This window comes from Misgurnus anguillicaudatus, chromosome 22 (genome assembly GCF_027580225.2).
Source record: "Misgurnus anguillicaudatus chromosome 22, ASM2758022v2, whole genome shotgun sequence".
NCBI lineage: Eukaryota > Metazoa > Chordata > Actinopteri > Cypriniformes > Cobitidae > Misgurnus > Misgurnus anguillicaudatus.
Genome location: NC_073358.2, coordinates 42,739,447 through 42,754,607, shown reverse-complemented (window position 1 = coordinate 42,754,607; position 15,161 = coordinate 42,739,447). Strand labels below are relative to the sequence as shown.

The window sequence follows — 15,161 nt, the reverse complement described above, 5'->3', positions numbered from 1 at the left end:
ACGGTCTTAACTTTAGGGTAACCTCACAGGTGTCCTAACTTAAAACTTTAATGAGAGCCAGCTGAAACAATCACATTATGATAGAGCTGCGGGGGAATGACATTACATTTTTAACAAAGTGGAGGATGAAAAACATAAATGTTTGTTTACTCTTTGAATATTTTTTTACCTTCACACATTCACATAATCACAATGTTTCTCACTAGTGGAGCGATCTTTCAATTTCTGTCATCCCTCATTTTTAAAAAACAGTTAAGTTATCTTATCCGTGAACACTTGATGGGATTATAGTGAATACAGTACACACACTTGACTCAGCATCTATTTCTTGTCATGTCTCTATCAAATGTTGAAATGTACAGTAGTATCCTAGCACTTAGGAAGAATAATTTTTTTTAATTTTTGTAAGTCACATTTGCTTAATGTTTAAATTGAATGGTAACTGATAGATGATGTGCTAAAACACTAATACAAAAAACACAGACTATGATTACTATGACTTTAATAAAATGTATTTTTCTGGCCCATTAAAATTAAAAGGACAATTCTTTTGTTTACTGTAGCCGCAGCTCACGCATTGCTGGTTGCTTGGTAACAGACATGACAGTTGATAGCCGAACATGATTAAGGGATTTGGGATTTCCTAACTAGAGATGAGATAAGATTTGGTGAGATAAGATGAGAATCCTAAATCAATTTAAGATTTGCTTCTGTAATATGAATTTGTGAAAAATCTTAACACATCATATCTTAAGCTAAGACCTAAGATAGAAAGTTTCTGTAATACGCCCCCAGACCCTCAAAACATACACGCAGTTTAAACTGTATGCCCTAAGGCAGTGTTTCTCAAACTTTTTCAGCCCAAGGACCACTTTATCTTCCAATTTTTTTCTGAGGACCACCTAACAGAATCTCACTCTAACACTCCCCCAAAAAACAACAAAATAGGAAGGATAAGCTAAGTTTAAGTTTAATATGCAACTGTTTCAAGTCAAAAACAAATTTTTAAAAAACAAATGCAATGCTATGTTCAGAAATTATTATATGAATTTTATTTCATTTGAAAAAGTAAATGTGAAATGAGTTGCACCTTAATATGAACAACAAACTGCACATGTGAAAAAAAATGCAAATAAACATACTAAAACTGAGGTGGTGGGTATATAAAGTCTATGGTTGTAACTATGGTAACAATAAAATACTGAAAAAATGTTCCCCTTAATGTCCAAAATCACTGAAATTATAGAGATTTTACACATGAAACAAAAACTAGTACATTACAAAACTAATAGATCTGTGGATTTTAGCTGCTTTCAGTTGATGCTTGATCTTTTATTTTGACTCCTCTTTGGTTTAGTCAACCGATCCATTTTTATGTTATTATAACAGAAATGCAAGAACTGATATCACTGTTTCGCAAGTGCATTATAAATCTACTTAAATCAGTGACGATTGTATAAACTCTTGCCTAGTTTAGGACCACTGGGGGGGTTTGGCGGACCACCAGTGGTCCGCGGACCACACTTTGAGAATTACTGCCCTAAGGGAATACTTCCGGGTTTTATAAGTTGGGTAAGAGCAGAAATACGGATTGGCAGGAAAGGGTTTTCTCTTAATTGACGAGTTAAACTGTTAATGGCGGTGAAAAAGTTAAATTAGTTGATGCTTTAGTTTTTTAAAGGTTGGGTAATTGCCCCACCTAGTGGATAATAGCGGAAAATAGATTACCATAAAAACTTGTCAGGGATGCGTCATTTCGCAGGGAAGTGTTTTCTATTAAATGACTAGATAAATCGTCAATGGCGGGGAAAGAGTTAAGAACTGCAAGAAAATAACTACTGGGCATCGGAATAAAAATAATAGAGTGCTTTACTATTTATTATTGTATGCCTTTTTTGTAAAATATTAATTCGAAAAAAAAAGTATTTTAGCATTAGAAATACTACTGTGATTAAGGTCTTTAGCTATGTTAATACTCACCACGTCCGCACCGGCGCGTTGGTGCGCGCGGCAAAAATGACGTCAACGCGGAGTGGGCGGTAGTGCGCGTTGGGTGCGCGAGACGCCATTTCGCGTGGAGGTGTGCACGGCATTTTTTGTAACTGTGCGTGCGGCTCCGCATCCGAAAATGACCGAACTCGAGGCGATTCTGTTCGAGCAGGCAAGCCTGTGACGTTTCTCTTTGATCAATCCAAGCAAAACAATGTATATATTTTTCTGACAGTCTGGTAGTAAAGTATGGAAACTTTGCAGTTTAAAACACGAATTCTTTTACATGATTCAGAATGTTTGGCTTATATTTGTATTGAATGAACCACTGGACGAGGAATAAAATACAAACCTTAAGATGTCTGTACTGTTTGTTTAGTAAAAACTTTAATGAAATGATAATGTTTAATAAAGACATATTTAAGAGATTGTTGTTTTATTGATGTTCTAATATTTATATATCAAGCTTTGATGTTACAAGCACCAGGGTTGTTCCAGCGGACAACGACTTCTATTCTCTTCTTTGTGTTTGTTTTTTAATTTGATTTTGGTCGCGTCGCCCCCTGGTGGTTCAAATAATAGTGCAACAGCGAGCGAGCGCGATCCACGGAGGCTTGCGTTGCGGACCAAAGCGCGAGTATAAACAAAGCTTAACACATACTACATGACTTTTGTTAGAGATCAGATAAGGGGGCGATGATCAAAACATACACAGAGTATTTACTGTTGTTGGCCTGAGTGGATACTTCAGTGTTTTATAAGTTGGGTAAGAGCGCCACCTGGTGAATAATGGTCATTTGCCGGGAAATGTTTTCTCTTATATTTGATGAGATAACGCGTCAATGGTGAGGAAAGAGATAAGATCCTAATAATATTAATGTTTAAATAAACTGTATTTTTATGAATCCCTCAGGTACATCATCACAGACATCATAGGGAAGGAAGAAGGGCTTGGCGTAGAGAATCTGAGGGGTTCAGGCACCATTGCTGGAGAAACGTCTCAAGCTTATAAAGAAGTCATCACAATCAGCATGGTGAGACCATTCTGATCATGATATTGTTTGACAGTTTTAAAAAAAATACACATGACGCTAAGGTAGATGTGCTCAGAAATAACAAATAATGAATGCAGGGTTACATAAATGAATGTATGGGAAACACTGATCATCTGATCATTGTCTATAGCTATGTTTCCATCCAAGGCTTTATCTGCGAAAAAAGGATTCACGCATCAAAAGGTTTACATATATAGATGATGGAAATGCTTACTTTCAATAAAAAATTTCAAATGTCACAAAAAAATAATAAAATAATAGGTTTAGCGCAAATATATGTAGTGTCACATGATAGATTTTCATCAAATTTTCACTGTAAGTTGATTTCAATAAAAGCATAAATGTAAATGTTTTCGATAATTTACTTTCTACTATTGCTGTTCTTCTAGGTGACATGTCGTGCCATAGGAATCGGGGCGTATCTGTTGCGTCTCGGACAGAGAGTGATTCAAGTTGAAAATTCTCACATCATCCTGACCGGGGCAGGAGCGCTAAACAAGGTGTGGAATTACAACCTGTTTTCCATTTTACACCTTCAGTTATACCTCACACTTCAAACAAACTTCATCTTTTTTTGAAGATACATAAATCTTTGAATTCTGAATAAATTTATTTTGTTTTGCAGGTGTTGGGTCGTGAGGTTTACACCTCTAATAACCAGCTTGGAGGTGTACAGATCATGCACAATAATGGAGTGACACACACCACTGTGCCAGATGATTTTGAAGGGGTGCTCACAATCCTACAGTGGCTATCTTATATGCCAAAGGTTGACTATTATTAGTTTCTTAAACACGCCTTTTATCTAATTTTGATGTTTTGTGACCGTACTTTACAGAAGTCTTTCCAGGAATAACTAAAAAATGTATAGCTTGAATGTACTGTAACATCATGTCATAACCAGACGCGATGCTATATGATTCTAGCAATAGGCACTTTTTCAGTCCATTATGAACATGAAAAAGGGGCATAGCATGTAGTTAGGATAAAGTCGCTTTGGATAAATCTAATGTAGATGTAATTGTGACAAATATCTGTCATAGTATATGTTTTTAGTCCAATTAACCCGAAGGCTAATATTTGCGTTTTTCTTTCAGAACAATCAAAGTCCCGTCCCAATCATGCCTCCGACTGATCCAGTAGACAGAGAGATAGATTTTCTCCCCACCAAAGCACCCTATGACCCCCGCTGGCTGCTCTGTGGTCGACCCCATCCCAGTAAGAAAATGGTTATTCTGTTAAATACATGTCTTTACACATTTATTAAGACCATCACCCAATGTAAGGTTTGTGCTTTAGCTGCCCTAAACTAATAGGACTGGTGATCACCAAAATCTTTTTTATGTTATTGTTAATCCTGTAGTATGTGTAAAACCTTAAAGGGACATTCCACTTTTTTTGAAAATATGCTCATTTTCCAGCTCCCCTAGAGTTTGATTTGATTTTTACCATTTTGAAATCCATTCAGCCAATCTACGGGTCTGGCGGTACCACTTTTAACATAGCTTAGCATAATCCATTGAATCTGATTAGACCATTAGCATTGGGCTCAAAAATAACCAAAAGTTTTTATATTTTTTTCCTATTTAAAACGTGACTCTTGTAGTTACATTGTGTACTGACGTAATAATCAATGTTTTGCCTTGATTAGGAGGCGCAATGATATTACGCAGAGCCCAAAAACAGTCCCCTTAGTAACTTTTAATAGCAATAGCTATGTTACAGCAGCAAAGTCCTGGATTATTACGCAAGAATGAGAGTATAGTTCCTAGCCATATCTGCCTAGAAAATCACAACTTTTATTTTTCCGTCGGTCTTAGTACACGATGTAACTAGAGAAGAGTCAAGTTTTAAATAGGAAAAAATATAGAAACTCTTTGGTTATTTTTTAGCGCGATGCTAATGGTCTAATCAGATTCAATGAATTGTGCTAAGCTATGCTAAAAGTGCTAGCGCCAGACTTGGTGATCAGCTGAATGGATTCCGAAACTGCAAAAATCAAATGTTTAACTCTAGGGGAGCTCGAAAACTATATATATATATATATTTATACAACAGTTCTTTCTGGTTCTCGAATCTGATTGGCTAAGAGCTATACGATATTGTACTGATAACGGCACTGTAACCGCTTCACCTTTAGTATTATTCCGCCACCTAGTGAATGGAGGTCCTAAGCAGGCTCATCTCTGAATGGAAAAACACAGACGCGCTGTGTGAATCACTCTCCGTGTGTGTGTCTCATTAGTTTACTAGCTCATAAATCAGTCTGTGAATCCCCAATCAGAAGTATTATTCCGTCAAAGATCAGCGCTCTTGGATGTTACGTTAAAGTTAATGGGAGAAATGTCTTGTCACATCGTGTGGATTATTAACACTTGGAAAGAGGAATATAAACACTCGTTTTTTTCTGGAGCTATATCTTTTATCAGAACGCGAAAACACCGTGGAACTGCAGGTAAGCCCCGCAGCTTTTAAATGTGGACATTGATCATTTACTTTATCGTGACGTGACTATTAAAACATATTATGAGATATCGCCACTGGTATATTTATAAGCAGCATGCAAAAACATCTCTCTGACACTTATAAAAAAACGTTTTGTATAGTACTGACAAGAACAAAGTTTAATAATAATAATCAAGTGCTCGTATCGCGTTAAGAATAAATGAGAAAGCAATAGTAACGTTTCACAAGTATAGTTTTATTAACTTTTACCTCGCGCCAAAACAATAACAACACAAAAGACACTAAATATGAATAAAAAAACAAGTACAAGTTTGATCATGACACCAAATACTGCTGATTTGATCTCATTTTGACGATCATAAACAAACAAGGCCAACATGAGAGCCAGGGTATCTCTTTCAGAGATGTAGCCCAGAGAGGGCGGTGGTCAGCGGGGCGAGTGAACACTGATGTCCGCTCATGCTTTGGTTCTCATTTGTACCGAATCTCACTAAGCAAACGTTCAAACAGGCGCTATCTTTACTAATCGACTGCAGATTTAAATATAATACAGATACATTCTCGACTGAACTAATCTTAAAACTACACTTTGTGACCAAGAAACGGTAATATAAAGTAACGGCTTTTCCGTCCATTGAGTTGTTATGAGCTTCAAAGCAGCCGAAAGTTTTACCTGTCATTCTGGCCGCCCTCAAATCCGTGGCGGAAGAAGTAGTTCTCAAACAAAGAGGCTTTTAAAATAACTCCGTTGTTGTTTTCTAGTTTTCGTTTTTCAAACGTGTGCCGTCGAACTGTTGTATAAAAGCAATATCGCTCTCGGAGTCGTGTGATATAGCTCTATATCATCACGGCTGTGATTGCCTCCGGCACTCGGCCTGCGGCCTCGTGCCTCTGGCCTAATCACAGCCGTGATGATATAGAGCTATATCACACTCCTACTCGAGCGATATTGCTTAAATATATATATATATATATATATATATATATATATATATTTTTTTTTTTTTTTTTTTTTAAGTGGAGTGTCCCTTTAATCACAATAGCATTTAATGCAATAAAATTTTGTTTTTATCCATGATTTTTCAAATGCTATTTTACAAGAAAACCATAAAATTGTAAATAGTAAAGTACTTTATTTTACTTTTTTACTTGCAGTCCTAAACAGAAAAACAGGTTTTAATGGTTGAATATAATACTTGATTTATTTCTGACTTCTGGAAGAAGTTGAATGTGTCGACTCAAATTTGGTTATGAAAACGCAAATTCAATTTGACTCCCTCACTCCTGTTAAAAAAATTGTGACATGTCCAGAACCCACGTTAAAGCACTTCTCAATGCCAAATTGCCTTTGAGACAAATACACAGGTGCTTTACTTAAAATTAAAATTTGTTAAGCATTGTACCTTTTACACCAGCATTGGTGTTCTGGTTGATGCACGCTCAACCTTCTACACTTTGTTTATGAATTTGTCTTTATACTGTAGCTGTGAAGGGAGCATGGCAGAGTGGATTTTTTGACAATGGTACTTTTATGGAAGTGATGGCCACCTGGGCTCAGACTGTGGTCGTGGGGCGAGCCAGGTGAGTTAACTGATTAACACATTGAAGATATTTTGGCTCATCACATCAGTATGTCCGAATCAAATCATTTGAGATTTGAAGTAGCTGGTTGTGAATACTGTCCACTGCAATCTCCCACAGGCTTGGTGGGATTCCTCTTGGGGTTATCGCTGTGGAGACTCGCACCGTTGAAGTTGCTATTCCCGCAGATCCAGCCAACTTGGATTCAGAGGCCAGGGTAAGTTATGTCAACTAGTCACGAGAGGCTGTTTACACCTGGTATTAAAATGCGTTTCGATCGATCAGATCATAAGTGGATGAGAGAGACACCTTCAGGTTTACACCTGGTGTTTTAATCAGTCTCTTTCATCCAGAGAAAGGCATACCACCATATTTTAACGTACCACGCTGATCTGATTGTCCAAAACATTTATAGTTTTCTCTGATAAATGTTTTGTGACAAAACATATCAGTGAGATCATTTATAATATGATGTATAGATATTGATCAAACATATTGACGACTTCCATTTTGCATGTCACAGGCCAACCAGAATTTTTCTAGAATAAGGGAGATGCAAATCACGGTTCATTAAACAACTGCTTTTTAAAATCATATTTTTCTATCAGCTTGTGCAGCAGGCTGGTCAGGTGTGGTTTCCAGACTCTGCGTATAAAACCGCTCAGGCTATTCAGGATTTCAACAGGGAGAAACTTCCACTTATGGTGTTTGCTAACTGGAGAGGATTCTCTGGAGGAATGAAAGGTATGTTGCTGTTTTGGTTATCCTCATGGGATTCATTATATTATAGAAATGCAGTATATTATAAATAACTACATTATCAGTGGTGTATAAAGACTTTACATAATGAACTGTATTGTTTTTATTACCTAAGAATGAGCTGGTCCACTTAACATGGAAAATGTAAATGGACAAACTGCTCTATATAGCACATTTTGTCACTACGTTGTCTCAGACGATGACATGTTTGTTCTATCGTGGCTACCGTAGCTTCACTATGCGGTTTGAAAGGAGGGTTGAGCTGTGGACTCACCACTAGATGCTGCTAAAAGTCCCACATTGTTATATATTTGTGACCTTGTACCACAAACCAGTCGTAAGTCGCATGGGCACGGTGCGATTTGTGAGAAAATCAGAGGGGGATGGTTTCAAATATTTTTATTTATGAAAATAAATTATGAACCACAGGCTTATATTGATTATTCAGGGTATTATCTCTTTCCCTGCCATTGACCAGTTATCTCGTCAATGGCGGGGAAAGAGATAATACCCTGAATAATCAATATTCGTCAATGGCGGGAAAAGAGATACCCTGAATAATCAATATAAGCCTGTGGTTCATAATTAATTTTCATAAATAAAAATATATTTTTTTTAATTCTTAATTGATGCGTTATCTCGTCAATTAAGAAAAACATTTGTATAAAAAAACGTGTTTCTGAAAATGTTTTATGTTATAGGCGGAGTGGATGATGTTTGAAAGCCAATGTTGACATTTGAAATCACCTAAACAAACACGCCCCTACCCCAATAGAATCTGGACCTTCTTTTGATAGACCCGCTCCACACATACACAACCCAGGCAACAATGTCAAGCATTTTTCAGAAATTGTGCACTTCGCCTTTAATCTGCAATACCGGGAATATTCACTAGATGGCGCACTTACCCAATTTATGAAAAAAACTGAAGCACAAATGTTATTTACTAATTTTAAACTCCGTGTATGTTTTGATAAGCGTTCTGAATCGGATCTCTAACAAAATTCCTTAAAAAATGCAATTATTTCAGCTTTTTGCAAAAAATAATTTTTTTTTAAAGAAAAATACCCATATTTAAGAGTTTATAAGCAGAGAAACAAAATATAGATAGGATGAAACGTTTTTTTCTCCGTTTTGTTTGTTTTTTGTTTGTTTGAAAGCAGAGGGTCTGTTCTTTTATTTGATATATTTGTATGTTTATGTTTTTATATATATATATATATATATATATATATATATATATATATATATATATATATATATATATATATATATATATATATATATATATATATATATACACACACCTTCCAGGAAGATAATTTTCCTGGAAGGTATTTTTTTCAATTTTTTTGTGAAAATCGCAAAAAATGTTTGCTGGCAACTTTTCAGAAAAGGCTGGCGGAGAATGAGTTAATATGCGTAGTAGAGACTTCATTTCGACATTAAATGTGTTATTTTCTCAATATTTTGATGTTTTTGCACACTCAAGTTCCAGATTTTCAAATCGTTGTATCTCTGCCAAATATTGTCCTATCCTAACCATACATTCATTGAAAGCTTATTTATTTAGCTTTCAGATGATGTATACATCTCAATTAAAAAAACTGACCTATACTATTGGTTTTGTGGTCCAGGGTCACGTTTGATCTATATAACTTCTTTAAAGGAATATTCCATTTTCTTAAAAGAAAAATCCATATAATTTACTCACCACCATGTCATCCAAAATGTTGATGTCTTTCTTTGTTCAGTCCAGAAGAAATTATGTTTTTTGAAGAAAACATTGCAGGATTTTTCTCATTTTAATGGACTTTAATAGACACCAACATTTAATACTTAACACTTAACAGTTTTTTTCAACGGAGTTTCAAAGGACTATAAACAATCCCAAACTAGGCATAAGGGTCTTATCTAGCAAAACGATTGTCATTTTTGACAAGAAAAATTAAAAAGATATACTTTTAAACCACAACTTTTCGTCAAGGTCCGGTCCAGCACGACCTAACGTAAATGCGTAGTGACGTAGGGAGGTCACTTGTTACATATATAAAACGCACATTTGCGGACCATTTTAAACAATAAACTGCCACAAAGACATTAATTAGTATCAGTTGACATACAACAATGTAGGAACGGTCCTCTTTCAAGACGCTTGTAAACACTGGGGCGGAGTTTCGCGTTCGTCCTCTGTGACCTCTTGACGTGATGACGTATTGCGGTGACGTAGTGGGGTCAGCTGGCGCATCACGACCGGATCTACATGACGAGAAGTTGTGCTTTGGAGGTGTATATTTGTTGTTTTTCTTGTCAGGGATGACGGTCGTTTTGCTGGATGGGACCCTTGTGCCTCGTTTGGGATCGTTTGTGGTCCTTTGAAACTCCGTTGAAAAAAACTGTTAAGTGTTGAGATAAGTATTAAATGTTGGGTTCTATTAAAATCCATTAAAATTAGAAAAATTCTGCAATGTTTTCTTCAAAAAACATAATTTCTTCTGGAATGAACAAAGAAAGACATCAACATTTTGGATGACATGGTGGTGAGTAAATTATCTGGATTTTTCTTTTAAGAAAATGGACTAATCCTTTAAGGTTGTTGTCTTCTCTTTATGTCAGACATGTACGATCAGGTACTAAAGTTTGGTGCTTATATCGTGGATGCCCTGCGAGAGTTTGGCCAACCCGTGCTGGTGTACATCCCTCCCCATGCTGAGCTGAGAGGAGGATCGTGGGTTGTGATCGACCCCACCATCAACCTTCAACATATGGAGCTCTACGCAGATCGAGAGAGCAGGTGCACGCGGCACAAAGATGCCGTTCGATTCTGTTTCTCTGGCCTCATCATCACTTTTTTGTTTTATTTGATCTGTTCATTGTATTTCTTCTCTTTTATTTTTCAGAGGAGGTGTTCTGGAGGCAGAGGGCACTGTGGAGATAAAGTTCAGGAAGAAAGATCTGCTGAAGACCATGCGAAGAATCGATGCTGTGTATTCCCACCTATCTGAACAGCTTGGTACATTGTGTAATCTTGCTAAAACAAAAAATGTATTTAAGAACTTTAAAGGGTTAAGTGAAGATGATATTTTTCTAAAGAAATTCTTACACTTGCTATTGTTATACTCGATATAGGCAAGCCGGAGTTGCCGGTCCAAGAGCGTAAAGATTTGGAGGCCAAACTGAAAGCCAGGGAGGAGTTCCTTCTTCCCATCTACCACCAGGTGGCAGTGCAATTCGTGGACCTCCATGACACGCCTGGGAGAATGCAGGAAAAGGGCGTCATCATGGTATAAACAAAAAAGTCACAATTATTTTTCTCAATGTAACCCCTTTATACAATGAGTGCTGAACTTTCTCAGTACTGTGTGAATCACATGCTAGAAACAAAGCAGTTTTATCATGGTCATTTAACTATATGTTTGCAGGACATTGTAAACTGGAAGAATGCACGGTCGTTCTTTTACTGGCGTCTGCGGCGACTATTATTGGAGGAGTTGGTAAAGGGGGAGATCATGCAGGCCAATAAAGAACTGAGCAACGGACACATCCGGTCAATGCTGCGCCGGTGGTTTGTGGAAAAAGAAGGGACTGTTAAAGTAAGAAGATCCCTTTGTTCACACACACACACACACACACACACACACACACACACACACACACACACACACACACAGTCCAAAACTTTCTAGGTATAACCATAAGATCAAACCTCAGACTCTAGGCTAAAGAGAGACAGTGTATAAACCATTCAGTATATTTGGAAATGGACACATTAGCATTAAGCTAGTTTCCTATAAGTGTACACAAGATATGTACTCAAGATCATTTACAGATAATTGTTGTACCGTAGAGATAGTAGCGATAATAATATGCATCTTGTGCATATATATTTGACCCTGGACCACAAAACCAGTCATAAGTAGCACGGGTATATTCGTAGCAATAACCAACAATACATGTATGTGCACGAATCTCACGATACGTATTACGATGCATAACCTTGTTTTGATACATTACGGGTCTGTATATTTGGGGTATTTTTTGTTTTGAGAATATAATAGGATATAATTTTAGGAAAGCTGTCATTGAGAACACACCACCATATGCAAACCTTAAAAAAATACACTGCAAAAAATGACTTTCTTACCTAGTATTTTTGTCTTGTTTCCTGTACAAATATCTAAAAATTCTTAAATTAAGATGCTTTTTCTTGATGAGCCATGAGCAACATGACCTAAGAAAATAAGTCTTTTTTTTAGAAAAAAAAAATATATAATTTAAGTGCATTTGTGCTTAAAACAAGCCAAAAGAATCTGCCAATGAGGTAAGAAAAAATATCTTAAAATAAGTGAACTTTTTTCTTAAAGAGCACCTACACTGCAAAAAAATTATTTTCAAAAAAAAAAATTGTTTTCAGTAAAAATATCAAAAATTCTTAAATTAAGATGCTTTTTCTTGATGAGCCATACGACCCAAGAAAATAAGTCTAGTTTTTAGACCAAAAATATCAAATGTAAGTGATTTTTTGCATAGAACAAGCAAAAAAATCTGCCAACAGGGTAAGCACATTTTTCTTGAATTTAGTGTATAAGAAAAATATTCAAGATTTTTTTGCTTACCCCATTGGCAGATTTTTTTGCTTGTTTTATTCACAAAATTACTTAAATTTGATATTTTTGGTCTAAAAACTAGACTTATTTTCTTGGGTCGTTTTGCTCATCAAGAAAAAGCATCTTAGTTTAAGAATGTTTAGATATTTTTACTGAAAACAAGACAAAAATACTAAGAACATTTTTTCTTGAAGATAATTTTTTACAGTGTGTCCGATTCGTGATTTTACGATTTCTTTGGTGTGTAAGTGTGTATTAGTACATGTTAACGAAACGCAAAAGGTACAAACCCCAAAGTAAACGATGATGCAAGTTATCGTCTCCAGCGTAAATCTCTTTTCTTGGACTACAACAAACACATGGATTGTAGGCAACAGCTTACTTGCTGGGATTGGTGATGTATACAAGACCGACATTAACAAAATTCCTCCCGCTTTGGACTCACAGCCTGTAAGTTAACTTCTGTTAGCATTGCATTGTGAGCAAATCTTTCAAACATGGTAAGGAGCGTCACTTTCCTGCTGACGTCAGAGGTATTCAGGCCAATCGCAACGTACATATTAGCTGGCCAATCAGGGTCACAGAGCTTTTCAAATCTGTGCATTTCAGGAAAAAAGTGAAATCTGGAGCTACAAAAATTTACATTATGTGGAAAAGAATGTGTTTTTTAACCATAAACCACACAAACACATTGTATTATATCAAATACACAAAATAACATTAATTTTTAGCAATGAAATAGATGCACTTTAAACCTAGCCTGGATACACCAGACCAGTCTCATAGAGAATGAGACGTGGTCTGGCAACCACATGCTCATTTTCTCATATTTGAGACGTGGCTTATGAATTCCCAGAGCCGTTTATTGGGCGCTACTAATGTCTATCAAATGCGTCTGTACGTAGCTCTTAACCAATTGTTTCAATTATACCAGATGACGTATGTAGAGCGATATCAATTTAAAAGTAAACGACTTTTATCGTGTACGAGTGCAGCTGAAAACTATCAACTAAACCAGTAGCTGTATATTGATATTGAAAAGCAACACAACTTAGTGGCACTATGACAACCACAGTACAGTAGTGATGGTCGTTTTCGAAGCACTGCTTCATGAGGCTTCGAAACATTTACGAATCTTTTGTTTCGAATGAGTGGTTCGGAGCTTGTTTCAAACTGGCCCAAGTCACGTGATTTTAGTTTCGAAACGTTTCGAAAATCCGATGGTTTACCACTAGGGGGAGTTGATCACATGACCACTGTCTAATATGTTTAGGTGAACTCGGGTCAGTTTTATTATGAAAGTTCATAAAACATTTATCTTTCTGACTAATAATACTGCCATTTTGTCTACTTTTTGTTTATAGACAGATTTAATGACAAAAATGTGCATAATTAAAAGGGTAGTTAGTTTTAATGATTTGTTTGCCTAAATAAAACTAAAAACACATAATAGACTTTTTACTATGTATTAATTAAGTTAAATAATTTTTTAAACATATTTTAATACAAATCTTGCTATTATTTTGTGGAGAAAAAAAGTGTAAAATGTTTGGACATATCTGCTTTTACACTATTTTGACCAGCAGGGGTCGCCAGCGTGTGTGGTGTTTCAAACTGCTTCGAAAAACGGAATCAATTTTCGAAGCAATTGGTTCAATTGATTCGAAGCTTCGAAAAGCTTAATTTCTCCCAACACTACAGTACAGGCATAATGACATTACGATATTAATAAATACCACTTACCATTTATAAGTTAAATAGACTTCATCGAAGACGATGCCTAGCAGGTTGGTCCTATAACTCTGTGGTTGTCATGTCTTGCCATATCCAAACATCCTTCTTGTATATGAAATTGTTTAATGCCAAAAGTTGCTCTTTTTTAAATAAACTTGCGTTCAAAACTACTTTGAACACTATCTAAGGCTGCATTAAAAAGTAACTGTTGCCTTCTTCTTCTTCTTCTTTGGTGTTTATTGACGGTTGGCAAACCAACTAGTAGGTGCATTACCGCCACTAACTGGACTGGAGTGTGAAACAGGATACATGCTTATGAGATACGTGAATTAATTAAAAAAGAAAAAAAACAAAAAAAAACAAAATCTAAATTCTTTTGCTTAACTTTGTTTCTCTTATAAATTTAATGATGTAGTCATATATTTTCCTTTCCCCTAGAATACCTGCTATAGAAAACGCATCTGTTGCCGTGTTTTAACAAATAACAAAACTGCTTCGGTATGTCGCATAGATGTCGTCATCGTCTTGCTGCCCCCGTTCTGTGATTGGTTCCCTATTTCAGGGCCATAGTTGCCATCATAGATATGTATAAAGGCTAGATGTCTCGCCCTCGCTGCCGGCCAATGGAGGGAACGTCTGCATTTTGGGGGCCATCTTACCACAGGGCGCTTGCTCACTCGTAGCATTAAAGGAACAGTATGTAAGAAATTGATATCAATTAATCATAAAATGGCCCTGATATGTCACTAGACATTAAGAAATAATTTTCATTTCAAATATTTATATCACTGACAACAGTGGTTTGGCCAGGATATTGTCATTTAAAAAGTGGAGTTGCAGCCCTCAACTGATGTTTATGTTGTCATTTTGTGTATTGGCCACAAGTTGGGTGATTGCAGTACCAGTTTTAGCCACAAGTTTTGTTATTGCAATACCAGTTTTGGCCACAATACTACATACTGTTCCTTTA

General features: G+C 36.2%; 1 protein-coding gene across 1 annotated transcript in view; it reads left to right on the top strand.

Annotated features, from left to right (window-relative positions):
* The window catches only part of acacb (acetyl-CoA carboxylase beta), a 54,346-nt gene that overhangs the window by 36,187 nt on the left and 2,998 nt on the right, over positions 1-15,161 (top strand). Inside the window, exons 43-53 of the mRNA XM_073860513.1 lie at positions 2,903-3,023; positions 3,434-3,544; positions 3,670-3,813; positions 4,142-4,262; positions 6,995-7,091; positions 7,212-7,308; positions 7,700-7,835; positions 10,467-10,644; positions 10,751-10,863; positions 10,980-11,134; positions 11,273-11,443. Coding sequence (XP_073716614.1) covers positions 2,903-3,023; positions 3,434-3,544; positions 3,670-3,813; positions 4,142-4,262; positions 6,995-7,091; positions 7,212-7,308; positions 7,700-7,835; positions 10,467-10,644; positions 10,751-10,863; positions 10,980-11,134; positions 11,273-11,443 — 1,444 coding nt within the window. The remainder of the gene's footprint in view (positions 1-2,902; positions 3,024-3,433; positions 3,545-3,669; positions 3,814-4,141; positions 4,263-6,994; positions 7,092-7,211; positions 7,309-7,699; positions 7,836-10,466; positions 10,645-10,750; positions 10,864-10,979; positions 11,135-11,272; positions 11,444-15,161) is intronic.